At 49.2% G+C, this 24843-nt stretch overlaps 1 protein-coding gene across 2 annotated transcripts in view; it reads left to right on the plus strand.

Moving 5' to 3' along the window:
* LOC137431671 (kielin/chordin-like protein) overlaps window positions 1–24843 on the plus strand; it is a 121273-nt gene that overhangs the window by 86993 nt on the left and 9437 nt on the right. Inside the window, exons 9-11 of one of the 2 annotated variants that reach the window (XM_078769089.1) lie at window positions 11187–11277; window positions 11550–11670; window positions 13970–14059. In XM_078769089.1, coding sequence (XP_078625215.1) covers window positions 11187–11277; window positions 11550–11670; window positions 13970–14059 — 302 coding nt within the window. Of the gene's footprint in view, window positions 1–11186; window positions 11278–11549; window positions 11671–12511; window positions 12612–13969; window positions 14060–24843 lie in introns of those variants that run through there. The other variant, XM_078769090.1, reaches the window with a different exon arrangement.

The raw sequence follows: 24843 nt of genomic DNA on the forward strand, positions 1-24843 counted from the left end.
TGGCAATTGTCGAAAGGGGGATGTGAAGGGAATCTACCTTGTTTGAATTTGGTGCAATGGAGTGTTAATTAATGGAAGACACAGCCTTAATCTAAGACACATAATAAGGAGATAACTACTGAACAAGGAGGAAATCTATGATTGGTTACGTGTGGTATATGGAATAACTAACGGGAACGACCTTTGACCTTTATACACAATAAATGGAGGAAGGAGGGTGATATTTTACAATTACAATAAAAAAACACAATTCTCAAATCCATAACAGTATCCTTTTGGGGGGGGGGGGGGTGGATTTTGCAAGTATCGTGCTGACAAGGACGAATTCATTAGATTTTGGTGAAGATCTGGGTCTGGATCTGGATATTAGAATTCTTTAAGTAATTCTTCATCACTGAGAGATAGGGACAAAAACGTTTTTTAGCACGATATTTCAAAACGTTGTGGACAGGTTATGACAAAACTTGGTGAATGAGTTGTGTTGGTTGCAATAACAAACTGATTAGATTTTGGTTTAGGTCCAGATGCAGATCCAGCCGATGAGTGGGCTACAAAATGTAAAGTGTTCAGCCTGGCCTGGTATGCTCTCCACTAAGTGCTGTTCTAGGTGTTTCCCTGCGCTTGCGAAGCGAAATGCGGTGTTAATAATAATAATAATAATAATAATACATTTATTTTATATAGCGCTTTTCAAGAAGCCCAAAGGCGCTTTGACAGAGTACAAAAAACAAGTGCAAAAAGACAAAAATAAATAGGTAAATAATCAAAGCAAAAGGAAGGAGAAGGAGAAGAGATAGTCAGGGGTTAAATGCTGTGGGTTAAATGTTAAATGCAGTGTTGAACAGGTGGGTCTTGAGTGATGTTTTGAATGTGGTGAGTGAGGAGGAGTCTCTGATGGTGTGAGGTAGTGAGTTCCAGAGGGTGGGAGCAGCGATGGAGAAGGCCCTGTCCCCCCAGGATCTGAATTTGGTCTGGATGGGGGGGGACAGGAGGTTGGCGCCAGCAGAGCGGAGGTTGCGGGTGGGAGTGTGTCTGGAGACGAGGTCAGTCAGGTAGGATGGGGCCAGGTTATGGAGGGCTTTGTAGGTCAAGAGGAGGATTTTGTACTGGATTCTCTGGGGGATGGGGAGCCAGTGAAGCTTATAAAGGACGGGGGTGATGTGGTCACGGGTCCGGGAATGGGTGAGTAGACGGGCAGCGGAGTTCTGAATGTATTGGAGTTTATTGATGATTATTGAGGGTGAACCATAGAGGAGGCTGTTGTAGTAGTCCAGACGGGAGGTGATGAAGGCGTGGATGAGGGTTTCTGCAGCCGTGGAGGAGAGGGATGGACGGAGACTGGCGATGTTTTTCAGGTGAAAGAAGGCTGTCTTTGTGATTTGTTTAGTGTATTTGTCGAAGGAGAGGGTTTGATCAATGATGATGCTGAAGGAGTCCGGACTCCAGCAGAATACGGATAAAAGGATGGCAATGCACAAACTCGTCCGAGAAGATGTTTATTCGTAAAACCAACTCGGGAACACTAAAAAGCCCGTTTATCGGGCTGCCTTATAAATCAAAACCAAAACCGAAAGCCACGCCTCTCAAGCGAGGCGTGCTTCGGTGGTCACGTGATCCACAGGTGTAGCTCATTATACCCGCACGCGCGGCACGCTTTGGCGGTCACGTGACCAGCCACTCTGGCGCCGTGGATCCCCGCCGGTGACGTCACCGGCTGGAGCAAGGAGATTCTGATGCCGGTCTTGCTTGGGGGACCCATGGGTCGCTACACACGCCCCCCCAGAATGGACTTGGTCCAGGGAGGTCAACCTGAGGGGGGTCCGGATGACCCGACCGAAACGACCCCTGGCCGGTCGCGGGGGGGGGGGGGGGGTGTCCGGTGTGGTGGTGGATGGTCGGATGGGGGGTGTAGTGGACGGGGGGCGGCCGCGCCGCGGTGGCACAGCCAGCCGTGGCGACTGGCCGACGTCCATGTGGGCCGGTTTGAGGCGGTCCAGCGAGATCCGGTCCGCCCGGCCGCCGATGCTGACGATGAAGGACTTGTTGTCCTGGCGTAGGACCCGGAAGGGTCCGTCGTAAGGTGGCCGGAGCGGCCCCCGGTGCGCGTCGTGGCGCACAAAGACGTACTCCGCCGTGCGGAGTGCTGGGGGGACGTAGGAGTGGGGGTCGCCGTGGCGGGACGTTGGCACCGGGGCGAAACGTTGGGCGGCCTCCTGGAAGTCCGTGCGCTGGCGCGCGGCGGACCAGGGGCTGGTGGCGTCGGGCACGAACTCGCCCGGCACGCGGAGAGTCTGGCCGTACACCAGCTCGGCGGTGGACGCCTGGAGGTCCTCCTTGGGGGCCGTGCGGAGGCCCAAAAGGACCCACGGGAGCCGGTCGGCCCACCCGTCGTCCTTGAGGCCGGCCATGAGTGCGGCCTTCATGGAGCAGTGAAACCGCTCACACAACCCGTTGGCTTGGGGGTGGTAGGCCGTGGTGCGGTGCAGAGTGACTCTCAACGAGCGGGCGACCGCGCCCCAAAGTTCGGACGTGAACTGTGGGCCGCGGTCGGACGAGATGTCCGCCGGTGCGCCGAAGCGCGCGACCCAGGTGGCGATGAACGCCTGCGCCATGTCGGCGGTGGTGGTGGAGGTGAGGGGCACGGCCTCTGGCCACCTGGTGGTCCTGTCCACCATGGTGAGCAGGTGGGTGAACCCCCGCGATGGGGGCAGGGGACCCACCAGGTCCACGTGGACGTGGTCGAAACGCCGCTCTGGCACGGTGAAAGGAGCCAACGGAGCCAGGGTGTGACGGTGGACCTTGGCCCGCTGGCAGGCTGTGCAGGCGTTGGCCCAGTCGCGGACTTCTCGTCGTCGCAACCCGTGCCAGACGAAGCGTGCCGACACCAGCTTCTGGGACGCCTTCCGGCCTGGGTGCGAGAGGTCGTGGAGGGAAGCGAAAATGCGGCGCCGCCAGGAGACCGGCACGACGGGGTGCGGTCGGCCCTGGGAGACGTCGCAAAGCAGGACCGTGCCCGCGAAGGGGACGTCAGCCAAGCGGAGGCCCGTGTCTGCCACCCTGAGCGCCTGCACCGTGCCGTCGGTGGTCTGGTCCGTCGCCATCAGGGCGAAATCCACGCTGAGGTGGACGGCGTTGGCGCCGGCCCGAGAAAGGCAGTCGGCCACGGTGTTGTCTTTCCCGGCGACGTGCTGGATGTCCGTGGTGTATTCCGACACGGCGGAGAGGTGGCGCTGCTGGCGGGCCGACCACGGCTCCGTGACCTTGGCCATTGCGAAAATCAATGGCTTGTGGTCGACAAAGGCCGTGAATGGGCGGCCCTCCAGGAGGTGGCGAAAATGGCGGACGGCCAGGTGCAGCCCGAAGAGCTCGCGGTCGAACGTGCTGTACTTCAGCTCGTTTGGCAGGAGTTGCCGGCTGAAGAACGCGAGCGCCTGCCAGGCCCCGTTCACCCATTGCTCATGGACCGCGCCCACGGCGTAGTCGGAGGCATCCGTGGTGAGGGCGATGGGGGCATGGGGTACCGGGTGGGCCAGCAGCGTGGCGTTGGCGAGGGCCCGTTTCGCGCCGGCAAAAGCCGCGTCCATGTCCGTGGACCAGACGACATCGTGCTTCACCGGCTGGCCTCGGAGGGCGGCGTACAAGGGCCGCATGAGTTGCGCCGCTCGGGGCACGAAGCGGTGGTAGAAGTTCACCATCCCGAGGAACTCCTGCAGCGCCTTGACGGAGCGGGGGCGCGGGAAAGCGGCGATGGCCTCGACTTTGGCCGGCAGCGGCACAGCGCCGTGCCGGGTGATGCGGTGGCCCAAAAAGTCGATCGTCGCCGCACCAAAGTGACATTTGGCCGGGTTGACAATCAAGCCGTGCTCGCTGAGGCGGCCGAAGAGCGTCCGGAGGTGGAGGATGTGCTCGGCTCTGGACGTGCTGGCGACGAGGATGTCGTCCAGGTAGGTGAAGAGGAACGGCAGGTCGCGCAGCACGCCGTCCATCAGGCGCTGGAACGCCTGCGCCGCGTTTTTGAGGCCGAAGGGCATCCGGAGGAACTCAAAGAGGCCAAAAGGTGTGATCACGGCCGTCTTCGGGATGTCGGCCGGGCAGACGGGCACCTGGTGGTACCCCCGAATCAGGTCCACTTTAGAAAAAATGGTTCGCCCCGCCAACCGGGCGGAAAAAACCTGGAAGTGCGGGACGGGGTACCTGTCGGAGGTAGTGGCGTCGTTGAGGCGGCTGTAGTCGCCGCATGGCCGCCACCCACCCCCCGGCTTTGGGACGATGTGCAACGGCGAGGCCCAGGCGCTGCCGGAGCGCCGTACGATGCCGAGGCGCTCCAGCGCCGTGAACTCGGCCTTGGCGACGGCGGGTTTGGCGGGGTCGAGACGGCGAGCCCGGGCGTACACCGGCGGGCCCGTAGTGGGGATGTGATGCTCAATGCCGTGCCTCACCGCGATGACCGAAAACGTCGGCCGCGTGAGGGCCGGGAACTCCGCGAGGAGACGTGCGAAGTCGTCCGCCAATGTGAGGGCGCAGGAAAACTCGGTGGGTGCGGCCCGGCTCAAGGCGCACGCCAGGGAGCTGAAAGTCTCGGCGTTGACGAGACGCCGGCGTTTCACGTCTAGCAGCAGCCCGTGGGCGCACAAGAAATCGGCCCCGAGCAAAGCCATGGGGATGTCCGCCATCACGAACTCCCAGTGAAAGAGCTGGCTGCCGAAGCGGAGGGCGACGGTGCGTGGGCCGAAAGTGCGGATGGCGGAGCCGTTGGCCGCGACCAATGGGGGGCCGCAGACGGCGGCCTGCCTGTCCTCCGCCAAAGCGGGAATGACGCTCAGCTGGGCGCTGGTGTCGCAGAGGAAGTGCTGCCCCGACGCTCGGTCCGCGATGAACAGCAGGTTTCCGGAACGGCCGGCGTTCATTGCTGGGAGGGAATGCCAGCTCGCCCGTTTCCCGGGGTCGAACGTGCACGGGGGTCGGCATGATCGGGCCTGCCGCCCGAACCTGGCATGGAAATAGCACCAGGCCGGGTCCGGCGGGGGCCCCGGGCGACGCGTCGGGACCGGGCGACGCGGCGTCGCCGCTGCCAGTCGTGCCGGCCCGGCGGTCTCCGGGAAGGAGACTGCGTCGGGCAGGTGGGCGGGAAGGCTCCCGGCCGCCACCCCGACGAGCTGGCTCGCCGCTCCGGCGAGCTGGCTAGCCGAAGCGATCTTGTCGGCCTCCTTGGCGAGGTCGCGGGGGTTTACGATGGTCGTACCTGCCAGGGCGACCTGTACCGGGGCCGGGAGCTGGCGAAGAAAGAGCTCCTGAAACAGGAAATCCGAGGGGTGCTCGCCGAGCAACGCGAGCATGTAGTCCATGCGCTCGGACGGGCGCGTATCGCCGAGCTCCGGTAGGTCGAGCAGGCGTCGTGCGCGCTCAGCCGGGGAAAGGGCGAACGCGCCCAGCAGAAGTGCCTTGATGGCGTCGTACTTGCCGTCAGCGGGCGGGTACTGGAGGAAGCTCAGGCAGCGGGCGGCGGTCGCGGAGCCGAGCGCGGCGACCACGTAATGGTAGCGGGTGGCGTCCTCCGTGATACCACGCAGGGCGAACTGGGAGTCCGCCTGCGCGAAACAGACGGCGGCATGTGCTTCCCAGAAGGTGGGCAGCTTGAGGGACACTGCGGTGTCCATTGCCGTGTTGCAAATTTGGGGTCACCAGTGAAGGGGTCCGGACTCCAGCAGAATATGGATAAAAGGATGGCAAGGCACAAACTCGTCCGAGAAGATGTTTATTCGTAAAACCAACTCGGGAACACTAAAAAGCCCGTTTATCGGGCTGCCTTAAAAGCAAAACCAAAAACCGAAACCGAAAGCCACGCCTCTCAAGCGAGGCGTGCTTCGGTGGTCACGTGATCCACAGGTGTAGCTCATTATACCTGCACGCGCGGCACGCTTTGGCGGTCACGTGACCAGCCACTCTGGCGCCGTGGATCCCCGCCGGTGACGTCACCGGCTGGAGCAAGGAGATTCTGATGCCGGTCTTGCTTGGGGGACCCATGGGTCGCTACAATGCCACGATTCCGGATGTGAGGGGAGGTGGATACTGGGAAACCGTCAATGTTGAGGGCGAAGTTATGGGTAGATTTGGTGAGCGTTTTTGGGCGGCCAATGATGATTATTTCAGATTTATCATAGTTAAGTTTGAGGAAGTTGATTTGAAGCCAGGATTTTATTTCGGTGATGCAGTTTGTCAGGATAGAGTGGGTGGCGGTGGAGATGAAAAGCTGGATGTCATCGGCGAAGCAGTGGAATTGGAGACCATGATGGCGGATTAAGTGACCAAGGGGGGACAGGTACAGGATGAAGAGGAGGGGGCCGAGAACTGAACCTTGGGGGAGGGGAGCAGTGGGGGATTTGCAGTTATTGATGGAGATGAACTGGCGTCTGTCAGAGAGGTAAGATTTGATCCAAGAGAGGGCAGTGCCGGTAATATTAAAGGTGGTTTCAAGTCTGGTGAGGAGGATGGTGTGATTGATGGTGTCAAAGGCGGCGCTGAGGTCGAGGAGGATGAGAATGTTGAGGTTGTCGGCGTCAGAGGAGAGGAGAAGGTCGTTGGTGATTTTGAGGAGAGTAGTTTCAGTACTGTGGTTGGAGCGGAATCCGGATTGGAATGTTTCATACAGGTTATTGGCAGAGAGGTGATGTTTGAGTTGAGTGGCTACAGCGCGTTCCAAAACTTTTGACAGAAAGGGTAGGTTGGAGATTGGTCTGAAGTTATTTAGGGTGTCAGGGTTGAGTCCAGGTTTTTTCAGAATGGGGGTAACAGCAGCAATTTTGAGGGATGGTGGGACGATGCCTGTAGACAGGGAGGAGTTTATTGTTGCAGTGATAAGTGGAGAGAGAGCAGGAAGGGAGGCCTTGACAAAGCTGGAGGGGATGGGGTCCAGAGTGCAGGTGGCAGTTTTCATTCCTATGAGGAGTTCAGAGAGGTCAGTAGGGGAGACTGGGGAGAATTGAGACAGGGGTTGGCAGGATAAGGGGGGGCAGATGGTTTGAGGGGGAGCAGGTGCGGTGGTGGTTAAGCTGTTGTAGATGTTGTCAATTTTGCTTTGGAAGAATGAAAGGAAGGAGATGCAGTTGTCTCCTGTGAATGACTGGGTGGTGGTGTCCAGGGGGCTGAGGAGTTTGTTTATTGTAGAGAAGAGTGCTTTTGGGTTTCCGGAGCCAGAGTGGATAATTTGAGAGTAGTAGGCGGAGCGGGCGCGGGAGAGGGCATCTTTGTCGTGCTGCAGGTGGTCCTTGTAGGCTTGGGAGAGAATTGTGAGACCTGTTTTATTGCGGAGTCTTTCAAGTTGGCGAGCACGAGTTTTCATCAGGCGGAGTTCAGGGGTAAACCAGGGAGCAAAATGGGTGAAAGAAACTGTTTTGGTTTTTATAGGCGCAAGCTGGTCGAGGCAGAAAGAGAGTGTGTGGTTGTAGTAGTCAGTGAGGTCAGAAGGGGTGTGGAGGTCAACGAAGGGAGAAGTGGACACTTTTTTCAGAGAGGGTGGATGAGAATGAGGTAGGTGAAAGAGAGTTTAGCTTATGGAAGTTGATAATGCGATAATGCCTTGGTGCTCTGGTGGGGATGTTGATGGTCATAGTGATGGCTAAGTGGTCAGAGAGGGTGAGGTCGGAGCTAGAGAGATGGTGCAAAATTAGTCCAGTAGAGCAGACAAGGTCGAGAATGTGACCACGGTTATGGGTAGGAAAGTTGACATGTTGAGTGAGGTTAAAGCAGGTGAGTAAATCAGTGACGTCAGTGGTTATTGTGGAGTCAGTGGAGTCCATGTGGATATTGAAATCACCGAGGAGGAGGATTGAGGGGGAGAAGGAACAGAGCTGGGTCAGAAAGTAAGAGAAGTCAGACAGGAATGATGGGTGTGGTTTGGGAGGGCGGTAGACGACTGCCATGACTGACTGTGTGCGACCAGAGAGTTTAAAAGCCAGGTGTTCAAATGATGGAGCAGAAGAGATGGAGATGAGGCTGGTCTTGATGTCCTGTCGGTGAATTATGGCAATTCCACCACCTCGGCCCTCCGAGCGTGGTTTATTGATGTATGAATATCCATTGGGTGTAGTGAGGTTGAGTGAGAAGTTAAGCAATCGGGTGCGGACGCGTGCCATATGTGTGCCGTGTCTGCATTTTAAATGCTGCAAGAAGGGGTCGGGGGATGTGAGGGAGTTGGAATCCACCTCGAGAGGTAGATTTTTCAAATTGATGTCTTTTCAAACCGAAGCCAACTGGAGTACGGCACTCGGTCGGTAGAGCGCATACCTCCGCCAGGCTGAACCGTTTACGTTTTGCAGCCCTCTGATAGGTCTGATAGGTCGGCGCCTCTGCCTGTAGATTTTTTTTGCTGATAATTATGACGTCATATGTCACGTGGTACGGACGCCATCTTGGAAAAACGTTACACCTCTATATCTCCCAAACCACTTCATGAAAATTTTTTAAACATGGCTCATTGTCAAGTACACCCCATAGGGAATAAAATATGTTAATGATGATGTCAAAGGTGCCTCCATTATGACGGCATAATTCGACAAGTACACGCTTGATCTGATCAGTATGAAAAAAAAAAAATTCCTCTGCAACTGTTAGTCCGATGAACACGAAATTTTCAGAATATGAGCGGCTCCTCCTGTGTAATTGTTCTAATGATAATTATGACGTCATTGGTAACGTGGTACAGGCGCCATCTTGGAAAAATCGAAAAAAGTTGCACCTCTATATATCCGAAACCACTCCATGGAAAAAATTGAAATATGGCTCAATGTCAAGCACTCCCCTTGGAGAATAAGATACGTAAATGATGATGTCATCAGTACCTTAATAATGACGTCATAATTCGGCAAGTACAACACTTGATTCGATCAGTATGAATTTTTTTCTCTGCAACCCTTGGTCCGATCGACAGGAAATTTTTAGCATTGGTGCAACTCCTCCTGCAGAATATTTTAATGATAATTATGACGTCATAGTTCAGTGGTAAAGGCCATCTTGGAAAAACCGAAAAACGTTGCACCTCTATATTTCCAAAACCGCTTATGGAAAAAATTTAAATGGCTCATTGTAAAGAACTCCATATGGGGAATAGGTGTTAATGATGATGTCATTGGTGCCATAATTATGACGTCATAATTCGACAGGGACTACGCTTAGTCTGATCAGTTTTTAATTTATTGAGCGTGATCTATTCAACAATTATATTAGAAAATATAAATTTATGATGTCATCGCTCACATGGTCTGGCAGCCATATTGGATCAAAGAAAAAAAAAACATTCAAAAGCGGAAGAGTTGGCTCGCACCAAGTGGACTGCGCAGGGTAAGTATTCGATGAACACCATCTAGTTGTTTTAGGTTGTTGCTGTTCGTACTACGCACTTATAAAACAATTGTTTCATACCTGTTGATTTCTTTGGAATTGGTTTTTGTTCTTGTTAAAATTAACATAAGTATCTAGTTTTGCAGTAAGTATCATAAACACGCAGTTTTGGCTTTACAGTAAATTCAAAAACGCTTTTTTTAAATCAACATCAGTACTTTGTTCTCTCAATGGTTGAAATACAAACAAACATAAAATATGTCCAAAAGGTTTACATTTTCAGACATACCTTAAAGTTTTTGTGGCACCATTGCAAATCAGAGGCAATTGACCCGATAACCTTTTTTTGGTGTTCATAATCTCGGCTCATGCAAAGGCGTGATCACAGAGGGTAAAATGTAACAAATTTGCAGGAGAGAAATGGGGCAACAGTGGGACACAGCAATCAGGGGAATGAATGAACAGGAAAATAAGAGAGGAGGAAATTTAGTAACCTGTAACTAAGAACACTTGGACGAAATGGACGGATTCAGATGAAACTAGGTAGCGTTAATGGGGGGTATAAATTATTTTGAGTAGGGACAGGTGGAAGAGGGGTGCCACTCGGTTGTGTATTGCACCACCTGCTTGAAGCCCTGGAAGGAAGCGTATTATGATAACCATCTCATGGGAAAAAAGAGGAACAAAAGAGGTGAGGTGTGCAGTAAGCCTGGAATTTTGGAATTCAACCAGGAGAGGGTGTTTCTGAAAGAACACGTGTATTCTGGAGAAGCTGAGTAGGGATGGGGGCTGAGAGAGCAGAGGGAGCTAGACTGGAGGAGGGGCAGCAAAAACAGAGTGGAAGAGCAACATGCCTTGTGCTTCATCCTCATAGCGGGAGATGCCAATAATTTTGAAAGCTTTAGATTCCACAGAATCTAGGAGAGGCAGATGTGAGACTGGGGCACTAGCCAGGATTTTGGAGGCCAGCCTTGCTATTTGATTGGCCCAGGAGAGGCAATAGCTGATTGTGATCTCAGAAGTTTAAGACACTGAACCTCTTCCAGTGGCTGACAATAGAAATAGGTAGGTGGGTTCGTTCAATGATCCTTCTGGGGCGACACTGTGGTAAGGATTGAGATCTTAATTTGAAATTAATTTATGGTAGTTGGTCATGTGTTCAGAGCAACTAGGTATACGTGTGAGGTCACAATAAACTCAGCTTGCGGAACATCCATTTTCTATGGAAGTGTTTCAAGTGATCAACACTAGCTGTTTCGAACTTGGGCAACACCAGCTGGTATCAAAGACAACATCCTTCAGATGACATCCCACTGTATCTCTTACAAGTGTAAACTTTTAACTTGGTATTTGGTCATGCCACGTGTATGGTTCACTTTTAAGCTTTAAGGTTACCTCTTTTAGGCCCCATAAAAAAAGTATTAGCTTATCACCCTATCCAGGCTGGAGAAGTGATGAGGGAGGGCGGTTTTTTGGGGGGTTTTTTGCACACACAAAGGATCGAACAGTCATTGTAACTGCGCATGCGCATAAAGTAAAAACTATCGATCCGATGACTTCCGGAGCGCGAAAGGAATCGTTCGTTGTTATTCGGAAGGAATCGTCCACTTTTCGAGCAAAAAAAGACCGAAAACACGATCGAAAAAAAGAAAATCTGAATTCTACCAAAAGTGATGCGCGCGAGGGTGATAACATAATACTTTTTTAATGGGGCCTTATGTCAAATCAGAATGATGTCCCCTTAGGTAATGATTCTCTCATAGATGATCAGACTAGATCAATGATGTTTGAAAAGGCTCCTCTTTTTGGTGTGCGTCTTGCTTGTCTTGCTGTTTTTGTTGCAAACACAGGTGTCCAAACTGTGAACTAGATCTGATGTCACTACCTGATGGTTGGGAGGCTTTAGCTGCGGACAGTCCGTGTCTGCACTGTGCTTGTTTGGTGAGTTCCAATCAAGTATTCACTTCATGTAGAGGCAAAAATACAGAGGCTAGTCTTAAATTCATGGCATTTATTCGAAGCTGTCCTTCCATCCCCTCCCTTTTCTCCTATATCCTTTCAACTTATCTTCCATTTTCCCTCAACTCTCACCCACCCTCTCTACCAACCTTGGTGTACATAACATGTGACCAAAGTGGCCATGTAAAATGAGGATGGGGAGAGAACATGCACAGACATTATTTACAAACATATTTTATTCCACTCCGCTGTAGGACAGCATGCTGCGATGTGAAATTGAAAGGTGTGCAGAGGCGCCCTGTGTATCACCACACACCCTACCTGGAACTTGCTGCCCAACGTGCATTGGGAACACACAGGATCGAGAGACTGCAGGTAATTCTGGGTTCGGATCTGCCGTTGAAATCTCTTGGAATTTTAGTGTTTTAAAAATCTTTTCTTTTCTTTTTTTTTTGGCTTATTCACAACATTGAATGTTCAGAACATTTTTCCTTGATGTAGGCATCTCGTTTCACATACAGCATTTTCCTCGGATTCTAATTATCTCTGCCACCGAAGATGGACGGAGGGTATATTTTCACCTGTCTGTCTGTCTGTCTGTCTGTTTATTTGTGACCGGGATATCTCAAAACGTTGTGCACGGATTCAGATGAAACTTGATGCACAGGTTGGAGTAGGTGGCAAGAACAAGCCAATTCGATTTTAGTTATGGTCTGAATGCAGATCCGACCTATCAGAGGGCTGCAAAACGTAAACGGTTCAGCCTGGCGGAGGTATGCGCTCTACCGACCGGGTGCCGTACTCCAGTTGGCTTCGGTTTGAAAAGACATCAATTTGAAAAATCTACCTCTCGAGGTGGATTCCAACTCCCTCACATCCCCCGACCCCTTCTTGCAGATTATTCACGTTGCTTCCTGTCAGGAATGCGTATTGTAGTTCCCACGAGTGTGAATGGACACGGAGAATCCAACCCCTTTTGAAGGCCAAAAATCAGATTGGAATTGTGGTTGTGAATGCGATGCAGGCCAACCATGTCATCAACACTCCCTTGTACATATTTTAGATTCAACACTATGTTCACAACAGAAGCCCTTTGGACAGGTAGCGGGGCTCATCAAAGGTTGCTAATAAATAAGGCAGAAGGAATTTCTTTGGGATTCTTGGCATAGTGAAAAGTGAGGCTTATTTGCTTTTATATTGTCCCCTCTGTGCGCAGGCAGCGTAGCTCAGTTTGGAAGACACTCACACTGATGACATATCTCATCATTAACACCACTCTTCAAAGGCCATCCTCCTGGAGTTCTGCTTCTGTGAATATTTGCCCACAGTTACATTTTCCTTGTACCATTTTACATACTTACATTCTTTGTACCTTTTTAAGGTTTAGGGTTACATTTATTATATTTATGTTTATTTACTTTATTTAATTATAATTTGTTTTATTATTTCGTATTTATTTTACTTTATTTATTTTACTTTATTAAGGTTCACCATTTTAAGGTTACATTTATTGTATTTATTTATTATTTCCATTATTTAATTATTATTTATTTTCTTATTTCTTATTTATTTTACTTTATTTATTTTACTTTATTTATTTTACTTTATTTAAGGTTCACCATTTTAAGATTACATTTATTGTATTTATTTTTTTATTTCCATTATTTAATTGTTATTTATTTTATTATTTCTTATTTATTTTACTTTATTTCTTTTACTTTATTTATTTTACTTTATTTAAGGGTGCCTTCACATACACGGATTATTCTTACGAGTCCTTACGGATCGCCAACTCGTAGTCAATCACAAGCATCCGTAAATAACGGAAGATGATTTTTGACATGTCAAAAGTTGTTGCGAGTTGTGACGGGTTATCTACGGATACCAGCGAGTTATTTACGGATGCTTGTGATTGACTACGAGTTGGCGATCCGTAAGGACTCGTAAGAATAATCCGTGTATGTGAAGGTTGCATAAGGTTCACCATTTTAAGGATACATTTATTGCTATTCATTGTACCTTTTTAAAGTTTATTGTTTACCTTTTTGTGTTTATCATTGTTGTCCTGTGTTTTTGTTTGTTTGCGATATTAACGTATTGCTTCTTTGATGATTGTCGTGAAATGTCTCGTAGCAAATAGTGCTTCCACACCCTTGGTCGATGAAGGCTGCACATGTGCTTGATCGATATTGGTCGATGCTGATTGTTGTTGTTTCGTGTTGTTCTTGTTTCGCCGATGTACTATGCAGAAGCCCAGAAGTTGAGGAAAACTACTTCACACACCCCTAACACACAGCTGTGGATTGTTGGAGCAGAAGTCAATTGCAAATATTCTGTGAATTGTTGACTTTTACACTCTAAATCATTTAAATTCAGTTTGTACACCTGAGATTCCATAAGGATGGCATTCCACTTCATGAATCTGGCTCCTTCATTAGATGTTGATGTTGTCGTGCTCCACATGGAGGCATCCTCTGGAGACTGGAAACTCCCGACTAATATGGCAACCTTGTAGTCGGACGTGACTCAACCTGACATCATATCGACAATTTAAAGGCTCAAAAGACAAGGACATGACCCGTGACACATTTGGTTGCGTTGGTGCATAAATTTGAATAACAATGTGAGAAGTTTATTTGTCGAGCTCGATAATGACTTTTGCTCTGTCTGTGAGGATCCAGGCTGTCCCCATCTTGGCAAGCTCCACAAAGATGGCGAGGAATGGGAGGTTACCAACATCCCATGCCTTCTGTGCTCCTGCAGGGTGAGTGAGAAGTGCTCCCATACCATTATGGTCACTTTTAAATTCTGTTTTCGTATTACCTTTCTTTTTCTTTCCAAGTATAGCGTCTTTGATCCAAAGGTTGGTAATCATGGATCTCCATTCTTATCTGTTTTCCGCTTCCTTTTCAGTCGCCCATATTTGGTGATGTCAAACCATTTCTTTATATCATCCAATCAAGTTCTTCTTTGTCTTCATGGTGTTCGTTTTCCTTCCATGTTACCTTCCATGAAGTTAACAAACATTTTTTCCAAAGGAATACAGGATCCTCTTGTTACATGTCCAAATAAATCTGGCTTTCTCTTTGCTGTTCTAATCCATGTTAGTTTCCCTCCTACCCTTTCTAGTACCTCTTCGTTGCTAAACTCTGCGAGCTTATCTTTAATATCTGCCTTTATCATGACACTGTAGCACATCATGACGAGGCATTTATTCTTCGCCTCACTTGGGGATTTCCTATTCTCCAGGCTTCTCTGCAACATGTCACTAGAGACATTACTTAGCTCTTCAACAATCTTTTCTTTACTTGCATACCCAAATTCCTTCTCAATAATCCCTCCACATCCCAGAAAGCACTCTTTGCCATTCCCATTCTCATTTTCATTTCTGTTAAACCTTTTCCATCCTCCGTTACACTAGTTCCAAGGTATGTGTAACTTGGAGACTTGCTTCAGAACTTGGGGACCTGATAGTAACTTTCGTACCTGGTGTTTTCTCAAAAACCATAACTTTTACCTTTTCGGCACTTAATTCCATCCTGTACTCTTTGCAAGCCATGTTTATGTTGTCAATCAAGAGCTGCAGCTCTTCAGCATTGGCAATCAATCACGACAGTGTCATCTGCATACCTGGTATTAGTAATACCTTCAATATTTACTTTTATGCCTTGGGTGTTTTCAATGCGTCTTGTATTGATTCTTCTCAATACATATTAAGTAAGACTGGTGAGAGAATACAGCCCTGTCGCACTCTTTTCTGCACTTCAAAACTTCTAATCTCACCAGCATTTCTTCTCGCTTTCGCTGTTTGATTCCTAGAGACATTTGAGATCAACCTTTCATTTCCTCCAATGGAATCTGATCTTTTTTCATTACTTTTATTAGTTTGTCATGTTTACCTTTATCGAATGCCTATAGTCTATAAATAAAACATACTGTTGTGGTTTTGTAAATAAAGGCAACCCCCCTATAGTTAGTTGCACCACAACATGTAGCCTCGCTTAGTTATCTCTTATTAAATGTGAAGTATAGTCTCCTTCCCAGTGTTAGTATGCATTGAGGCAGGTAGAGTAAGGGTAGGCCTCATTGAAGCCTGGAATGCCATTTCATGGGCCTAGGACAAGTCTAGGAGGCCCGAGGGAGGAGCTGGAGGGCGTGGCTGGTAAGCAGCGAACGGCCAATGGGAGCTAAAGGGAGTGGCCAGGAGAATCAGCCAATGGGAACTAAAGGGAGTGGCCAAGAACGGCGGCTAAGGAGAGTGACTAATGAGGGGCTGTCACGACACGTGACCCCCGGCGGCCAGTGGAGGCCCGTGGAACATTCTAGTGGGGCTCCGGGGGATATAAAACCCGGCCAGGACCCCCGAACTCTCTCTCTGGCCCTGGACTCTGACGATCTCTGGCTCTGGATTCGCCCTCTGGTCTCTCTCTGTCCCGAGATCCTGAACGCGCTCTCCGCCCTGATGACCTCTGCCTGGACTCCCTGCACGTGCGCTTTGCCTCGCTGACTTTGGGACACGCTCCGTGGATTCCTGTTACGTGCACGACTGAGATCGACGTCCCTGCCGCGAACATCCTTAGGGCGATCCGCCCAATGAGCCGTCCAGGCGAACTGCACCAAGCGGCCCCGCTTTGTGCGCATTCCCCTCTTCCTCCCCTTCCCCGAACGAGTCTGAGGGCCCTTGTCTGGGGAACCTAAGTAAGGCTGTTAAGGTTCTCCTCTGTGTCCCTTTTCTATAACCATTGTACATTTGTGAATAAATCCTGTGGTTTGTTTCCAACTTGGCCGTCTTCGTCCCTTCACCATTGGCCACGCATTGCACAAGTTAAAACCGCTCGATCAGGTTCATAGTGATTAAAGGCACGAGTTACGCGACGCACAAACCGCTCGGGCATACCAGACCAGCGTGATTCGTGCGAGGTTCAGCCCCCGTTCTTACAGCTGCGTGTGTCGAAGGTACTCGGGTTGTGACCGGTAACCCTTCCACACGTTAGCTGCGGACTCGGCGGCTGGAATTGCCCAGCAATCCGTCCTCCACGAGTATAGCGTGGGGGCGGCCTCGTGGATTCGAAGCTCGAGGGGGAGCAGGGCTTAACCCCCCCCCCCCCCCCCCTCAATACGTTGACGACCTCGAGATCCGCAACAATACAAATAACTTTTTTTATTCTTTTCTATCACTCTTGTGGTTATCATCCTCAGTTTTCATACCAGGGGTTCCCAAACCCAAAGGCCAAACTTGGAGAAAAAAAACTCAAAATCCTGGTGTTTCAGGGGGCTGTTCATGTCTCCGACAATTTTTATCAGAGGTACCGGTAACCAGTAGGTACAAGGAACATTTCGGTAGTGAGACGAATGTGATTTCAGATTTCGGGTCGTGGACAAAAAAGTTTGGGAATCGCTGGAATATACCATCCCTTGTTCCCTTTCCCTCTCTAAATCCCACTTGGTTGTCATTCAGGCACTTTTCTATTACTGGTGTTCTCCTTATCAGGTGTAGTAATACCTACGATACATGTGAGATCAAGTTAATTGATCTACATTGACTACATTCTGAAGTGTTCCTAACTTTGGAGCATATATTAATTATGCCTGACAGTATTTCTACACCCTCGTCTCCCATGTGTTGTAACAGTTCAGTTGGAATTTTGCCATCCCCTATGAGTCTACGGCCTTACTCGTCGGAAGTTTCTGGAGTGTCTACCTTTACATGACAAATATAATGAGTAAATGGTAATTAGGATGCATCATCGGTTTGAATAGTCTTACAATTCTTTGTCAGGCCATCTAGTTTATTAATATCTGAATAAAGATCCAGCAAATTTAGGGGTCTGTGCAAACTTTGTATTATTGGGAGATAATGAATCCTATTTTTGTGTCAATGTTTATTCCTCAAAACTGTTGATATATGTCGGGATATATGTTGACCTGAGGTCATGGCGTACTGCCAACTTGAAGCCAAGGAGGAAAGAGTGGGATTTAGTAGATTGAGAAAGGCGTTCCACTAGTAAGAGGAGACAGCAACAAAGGAGTGGAAGTGAGCAAACGTGGATTTTCATAGTTCCACGAGGAGAGGGTTGCTGGAATAATCCATGTGACCTGGAGGGACTGGGAATGGTTGGAGGAATGAATGAGCAGAGGAACCAAGACTCAATGAGAGGCAATATAAAACAAAAGCCAACAACTTGGCTCATCAGCAAAGCAGCTGCCTCTGGTTTGCAGTTTTGTACGGAAACATGTGGAAGTGTCACAAACCAGACACTTATCATGTTTACTAAATTCATTTCCAAAGCTCTTGATGACGAAAGAAATAATTACCTCCGCCACCAAAGGTTGGCGGAAGTTGTGTTTTCACCCCTGCTTGTCTGTCTGCTTTCACCCCTTTGTCTATCTTTGATACCTGTGAACAGGATATCTCAAAAAGTTATGGACGGATTTCGACGAAATTTGGTGAAGAGGTTGGGTATGCGACAAGGACAAAATTATTAGATTTTGGTGAATATCTGCCTCTGAGAATTTTTAAGTGATTCTTCAGCATTGAGAGATAGGGACAAAAAACTATCTTTAGCTTAACAACTCAAAAAGTTGTAGACGGATTTGGACAAAACTTGGTGGACGAGTTGGTTAGGTGACAAGAACAAGCCGTTTAGATTTTGGTTCAGGTTCGAATCCAGATCCGGCCTACCAGTGGGATACAAAACATAAACTGTTCAGCCTGGCGGCGGTATGCTCTCTACCGAGTGCCATGTTTTTTTTTATTTAAATTTTTTTGTTTTTTTGTTTTTTTGTATACAAGATCTTGGCTCGTGAAAGAGCTAACATTCATCACACAAAAAGTCAAACCGACACATAAAACACAAAATAAGGGGAGTGGTAGACAAGATGGGGAGAGAGGGGGAAGGACACAAACACAACATTTGAGAGCAGGGACATCGAGAGAACTGTGGGAGGGAGAGGGCTTGGGGGGAGGTGGGAGAGGTATAAAACATACGGACACGGCAAGGACTTTTTTTTTTTCTTTTTTTTTTTGTATACTGAATCGAGGCTCGTGAAAGAGCTAACATTAACTTCACAAACAAATCGACCAGACAAACAAAATACACAAAAAGAGGGAGCGGAACACAAGATGGGGAGAAAAGGGGAAGCACACACACACAACATCCGAGAGCAGGGAGATGTGTGGAAGGGAGAGTGCCCGGGGGGAGGAGGCGTGGGAAGGGGGGAGGGGGGGAGGGAGAAGTATAAAGCACAAGGACACCAAGGACTTCCAGGACAAAAGTTGGTATTTCAAAAAGTGGAATTGGGGTGAAATTAGCGGGGGTAGAAAAGATCAAGGTTTTGGATGGGGGAAGATAAGAGATGGTGGTGAACAGCTGTTTTAAAGACTTGGAGGGTGGAGTGGGATTGAAGAGAGTGAGGGAGTTTGTTCCAGAGGCGGGAGAAAAGAGGAATGAAGGAGTGAAGGTGAGCAGAGAGTCTTGATTTTGGCAGTTTAACCAAAAGAGGGTTGCAGGCAGATCTTGTGCGACCTGTAGGAATATTTGCGGGACAGAGCCCAGAGAGAGCTGGGGGGGCAAGGCCAGAGAGGACTCGGTAGAAGACGGAAAGACCACCAACCTGCCTGTGGTGAGTGAGTGAGAGGCCCTTGGAGTTAGCTTCATCGTGGGAGATTCCAATGATTCTGAATGCTTTGGTTTCAACAGCGTGAAGGCGAGCTAGGTGTGAGGCAGGAGCACTGCCAGGAAAGAAGTTGGAATTTCAAAAAAGTGTATCTGGGGTGAATTAGCAGGGGTAGAAAAGATCAAGGTTTTGGATGGGGGAAGATAAGAGATGGTGGTGAACAGCTGTTTCAAAGACCTGGAGGGAGGAGTGGGATTGAAGGGAGTGGGGGAGTTTGTTCCAGAGGCGGTAGAAAAGGGGATGAAAGAGTGAAGGTGAGCAGAGAGCCTAGATTTTGGCAGTTTAACCATAAGAGGGTTTCTGGCAGATCTCGTGCGACCTGTAGGAATATTTGGGGGACAGAGCACAGAGAGAGCTGGGGGAGCAAGGCCGGATAGGAGTCTGGAGAAGACAAAAAGACCACCAACCTGCCTGCGGTGAGTGAGTGAAACGCCCTCGGAGTTAGCTTCATCGCAGGAGATTCCAATGATTCTGAAAGCTTTGGTTTCAACAGCATGAAGCCGAGCAAGGTGTGAGGCAGGAGCACCGGCCCAGAGGGGGGAACAGTATTCCATTGAGCTGCGGATGAAAGCCTCGTATGTGGTGAGGAGCTCAGGTGTGCCAAGGAAGGACTTCGCACGACGGAGGATGCCTAGTCGGCGACTGGCTTTGGAGACCAGATTTGAAATGTGGTTTTCCCAGGAAAGATCATGGCAGATAGTGAGACCCAAAAGCTTGAGTGACAGAACTTCTTGGAGAGGATTATTCAGAAAGTGGATGGGAGGGTTGTCCAGTCGGTCTTTTCGGAGAGACATCGTAAGAGTGTGAGATTTGTCAAGATTGAAAGACATGTTCCACTTGTTTGCCCAGTCTGTAATTTTGTCCAGGTCTGCAGAGAGTGAGGAGGCTGCAGACTGCCGATCTGAGGGATGAAGAATGGAGCGACAGAGAGTAGAGTCATCAGCAAAGAGATACAGAGGATTTTCAAGAGAGTCAGAGAGATCATTGATGAAGACCAGAAAAAGCACAGGGCCCAGAACACTGCCTTGTGGAACTCCAGCCTGAACAGGAAGAGGAGATGAGAGAAACCCATTCAGGGCCACACGTTGACTACGACTAGAGAGTAAGTCCGCCAGCCATGCATGGAGATTTCCATGGATACTAAAAGAGGAGAGTTTGGTGAGCAGAGCGGGGTGCCAGACCGTATCGAAGGCACGTGATATGTCAAGGGAGACTGCCCTAATTTCCTGTTTGGCATTGAGGACCTCCATCCATTGTTGAGAAAGCAGAAGCAGCATGTCCAGAGTAGAGTGTCCAGGTCTGAAACCAAATTGATGATCAGAGATCAAGCCATTGGAGAAGAGGAAAGATTTCATATCTGAAGCAATGATGGATTCCATGACTTTGCTGATAATTGGGAGAAGGCTGATTGGTCTGTAGTTGCTGGGATCTGTTTTTGCACCTTTTTGTGCAAAGTGGTGATGTTGGCAGATTTCCAAGCAGATGGAAGATGACCTTGAGCAAAAGAGAGGGTGAAGAGAACAGAGAGAGGGAGTGAAAGAGCGGAAGAACAGGGTTTTAGGAACCGTGGGCTGATGCCGTCAGGACCATTTGCAGAATCCGAGTCGAGGGTTGACAGAAACTTTTCCACCTTGTCAGGAGGAAAGGACACAGAGTCCAGGAGCAGCTGGGTACGACTGGGTACGGTGGGTACAGAGAGGGATGGGTTTGGGACACAAGATTTAGAGGCAAACACAGAGTTGAGGCATTCAGCTTTTTCATGTGCGGAGTCAGCCGTGTGGCCATTTGAGGTGAGGGAGGGGATGGAGGGGGAACAAACACCAGAAACAGATTTGACCAGATGCCACCAGGATTTGGAAGAGGGAGACAGATAAGAGAGTTCGGTCCTGAAAACGGAGAGATATTGTTTCCTGGCTCTCCTGAGGGTGGACACACACTTGTTTCGGACTTTGTGAAAGGAAATGAGATTTCCTTCCGTTGGATTTGCTTTCCAGGAGACGAAAGCAAGTTGTTTCTGGGCAATAGCCTCACCACAAGATTCCGTGTACCATGGACGGGAGGAAGGGTATGACAACTGAAGACGAGATGGGATAAATCTGTGCATGAGAGAGAGCAATTTACTTTGGAAGAATTCCCAGGATGAGTTGATGTCAGAGGCGGTAGAGATGGGAGACCAGTCCAGATGATTGATGGCTGCTTGAAGACCGTGCCAGTTGGCCTGAGTGAAATGCCAGACTCGTCGATGCTGAGGAGGCTCTCTGAGAATGGTCAGAGAGATGTCCACTTTAACAAGCACATGATCAGAAGAGCCGATTGGAGCAGAAGAAGAGCAGCAGACATTTTCAGGGAAGTTAGTCATAACCAAGTCCAGAAGAGAAGATGCTCCGTTGACTGAAATCCGGGTCGGGAAATTGACAGATTGTGTCAGTCCCAGTGAGTCACAGAAGTCCTTTGCTGAAGAGCCATGGCTGGTGAGAGAGGTACCCACACCCAGCCAACTGGCATGGTGACAGTTGAAATCACCACATATGAGGAAGAGAGAGTTGGGATGGGTAGATAGAAGTTGGTCCATATTCTCAGACAGCGAGATGTAGATGGAGTCATCACTGTTTGGTGGACGGTACAACACACATATGAACAAAAGGTGGGAGCGAAGGGGAAGCCGTAGCCAAAGGTATTCCTGGGGGTGAGGTGGAGAGAGGGCAGTGCAGGGCGAGTGAGGAAGAGAGTTTTTTTATAAAGATAGCAACCCCACCTCCAGGACGAGGCTCAGGTCTATCATACCGGAGGAGGGAGTAACCTGGGAGAGATACCAAGGAATCAGAGACATCATGAATGAGGAAAGTTTCTGTTAAGCAGATCACGTCTGGTTTGTCAGAAGCAACCTGTATGGAGAGATCAGACAAGTTTGAGCGAAGGCCCCGGATGTTTGAGGTCCATACTGTTAAGGAAGAGGAAGGGGGAGCATCGGATACAGAACAGGGGGGGGGGGGGAGCGGTAGGGTAAGATGTGGAAGAGGTAGGGAGAGCTGTTGAAGGTGTGTCAGAGATTACAGAATAGCTTGGAGAAAGGGAAGAATGGGGCGGACAAAAGGTTTGATGGTGATTGGGAGAGGCGCAGTGAGGTGTTATTTGACGAGGGGGAAGAGCGAGGCAGAAGGTTGAGGGAGATGAAGGTGAAAGTTGGAAGGGGGAAGAAGCGGGGAGGACGCTTTGAGGAGGAGGGGTGAGAGGGGAGTCTAGGAGGGGAGGAGCGAGGGAGAGTCTCGTAGGGGAGGGGTGTGGGGGGAGATTTGAAAGGAATGGGTGATTGGGAAGATTTGGAGGGGAGGGGCAAGGGGGAAGATTTGAAAGAGATGGGTGACGGGGATGATTTGGAGGGGAGCGGAAAGGGGGTAGATTTAGAGGGGAGGGGTGATGGGGAAGTTTTGGAGGGAAGGGGTGATGGGGAAGATTTGGAGGGGAGGGGCAAGGGGGAAGTATTGAAAGGGATGGGTGATGGGGAAGATTTGGAGGGGAGGGGAAAGGGGGAAAATTTGAAAGAGATGGGTGATGGGGAAGATTTGGAGGGGAGGGGCAAAGGGGTAGATTTGGAGGGGAGGGGTGATGGGGAAGTTTTGAAGGGGAGGGGTGATGGGGAAGTTTTGGAGGGAAGGGGTGATGGGGAAGATTTGGAGGGGAGGGGTGATGGGGAAGATTTGGAGGGGAGGGGTGAGATTGGATTTTGAAAAGTGTACAATTAATGGGAAAGGAACATTTATTGCAAAATGAGTTTCTTGAGACATTCGAGTCAAAAATACGTTTGAGGACGCTGGAGGGAGGATGGAGTGCTGGAGAGTTTAGGGAATGAATGAAAGATGCACTATAAGAGATGGAATTTTTTATTGGAATGAATAGATTTGGTGAGCAAGTCGAAAGCATCCTTTTATAGAAGAAGAAGAAAAAGGTGTTATAGAATATGACAGAATACAGGTCTTCAGGGGACAGATTAGACATTTTTTAACAACGTGATCACGTGATCACAAACAACGTGGTCGAAGAACGAATGAACAAATAAGAACGAATAAACGAATAAGAACAGAAGGAAAAAATGTTTTTGTTTTTTTTTGAGGAGATTTTAAAACAAGGAAGTATGGGGTGAAAAGACCGGGAAAATCAGAGACCAAAAAGTAATTGCAGCGCGATCGGAGAACCGCTGAGACAAAAACAAAGCCTCAAGCCAAGGTCGAACACGGTAGCCTAGTACTACACTTAGGCCTCAGAATACGCGATACGAAAGACCGACGATTCTGTACACAGGTATGAAAAACCAACACCAAGAATACTATTAAAGACACCCCAATAGGTACATACACCGAGAGAAAGATACAGTTTCGACAAAAACACAATTGTGAAAAGTTACTTAACTTCGAAAGCGAGCGCGCATGGACAGCTTTGAAGAGACGAGACCTCCAATCTTGCGCATCCCAAGATGGGAGGGTTTTCCAGTCGGTCTTTTTGGAGAGACATAGTAAGAGTGTGAGATTTGTCAGAATTGAAAGACATGTTCCACTTGTTTGACCAGTCTCTGATTTTGTCCAGGTCTGCAGAGAGTGAGGAGGCTGCAGACTGCAGATCTGAGGGATGAGGAATGGAGTGGCAGAGAGCGGAGTCATCAGCAAAGAGATAGAGAGGATTTTCCAGAGAGTCAGAGAGATCATTGATGAAGACCAGAAATAGCACAGGGCCCAGAACACTACTTTGGGGAACTCCAGCCAGAACAGGAAGAGGAGATGAGAGGAATCCATTCAGGGCCACACGTTGACTATGACCAGAGAGGAAGTCCGCAAGCCATGCGTGGAGATTTCCATGGGTACCATAGGAGGAGAGTTTGGTGAGCAGAGCTGGGTGCGAGACCGTATCGAAGGCACGTGATATGTCAAGGGAGACGGCTCTGATTTCCTGTTTGGCATTGAGGACCTCCATCCATTGTTGAGACAGCAGAAGCAACATGTCCAAAGTAGAATTACCTGGTCTGAATCCAAATTGATGATCGGAGATCAAGCCATTGGAGAAGAGGAAGGATTTGATATCCGAAGCAATGATGGATTCCATGACTTTGCTGATAATTGGGAGCAGGCTGATTGGTCTGTAGTTGCAAGAATCTGTTTTTGCACATTTTTTGTGTAAAGCGGTGATGTTTGCTGATTTCCAAGATGCTGGCAGATGACCTTGAGCAAAAGAGAGGGTGAAAAGAACAGGGTGAGATAAAGCGGCAGAGCAGGATTTTGGGACCCGTGGGCTGATGCCGTCTGGTCCAGTTGCAGAATCAGAGTCGAGGTTTGATTAAAAAAAACTTCTCCACCTTGTCAGGAGAGAAGGACACAGAGTCCAGGAGCAGTTCGGTTCGACTGGGTAAGGTGGGAACAGAGAGAGATGGGTTTGGGACACAAGATTTTGAGGCAAACACAGAGTTGAGGCATTAGGCTTTGTCACGTGCAGTGTCAACTGTGTAGCCATTTGAGGTAAGGGAGGGGATGGAGGGGGAACAAACACCAGAAACGGATTTGACCAGACACCACCAGGATTTGGAGGAGGGAGACAGGTTTGACAGTTCAATCTTGAGTGTGGAGAGATAGTGCTTCCTGGCACTCCTGAGGGTAGACACACACTTGTTCCGAGCTTGGTGGAAGGAACTGAGATTGCCTTTATTTGAATTTGCCTTCCAAGAGGCAAAGGCAAGTTGTTTCAGGGCAACTGCCTCACCACAAGATTCAGTGTACCATGGACGGGAGGAAGGGTAACACAACTGAAGACGAGATGGGATAAATCTGTGCATGAGAGAGAGCAGTTTGCTTTGGAAGAATTCCCAGGAAGAATTGATGTCCGAGG

The sequence above is a fragment of the Myxine glutinosa genome, unplaced genomic scaffold (genome assembly GCF_964187855.1).
Source record: "Myxine glutinosa unplaced genomic scaffold, kmMyxGlut1.1 SCAFFOLD_1105, whole genome shotgun sequence".
Taxonomy (NCBI): Eukaryota; Metazoa; Chordata; class Myxini; order Myxiniformes; family Myxinidae; genus Myxine; species Myxine glutinosa.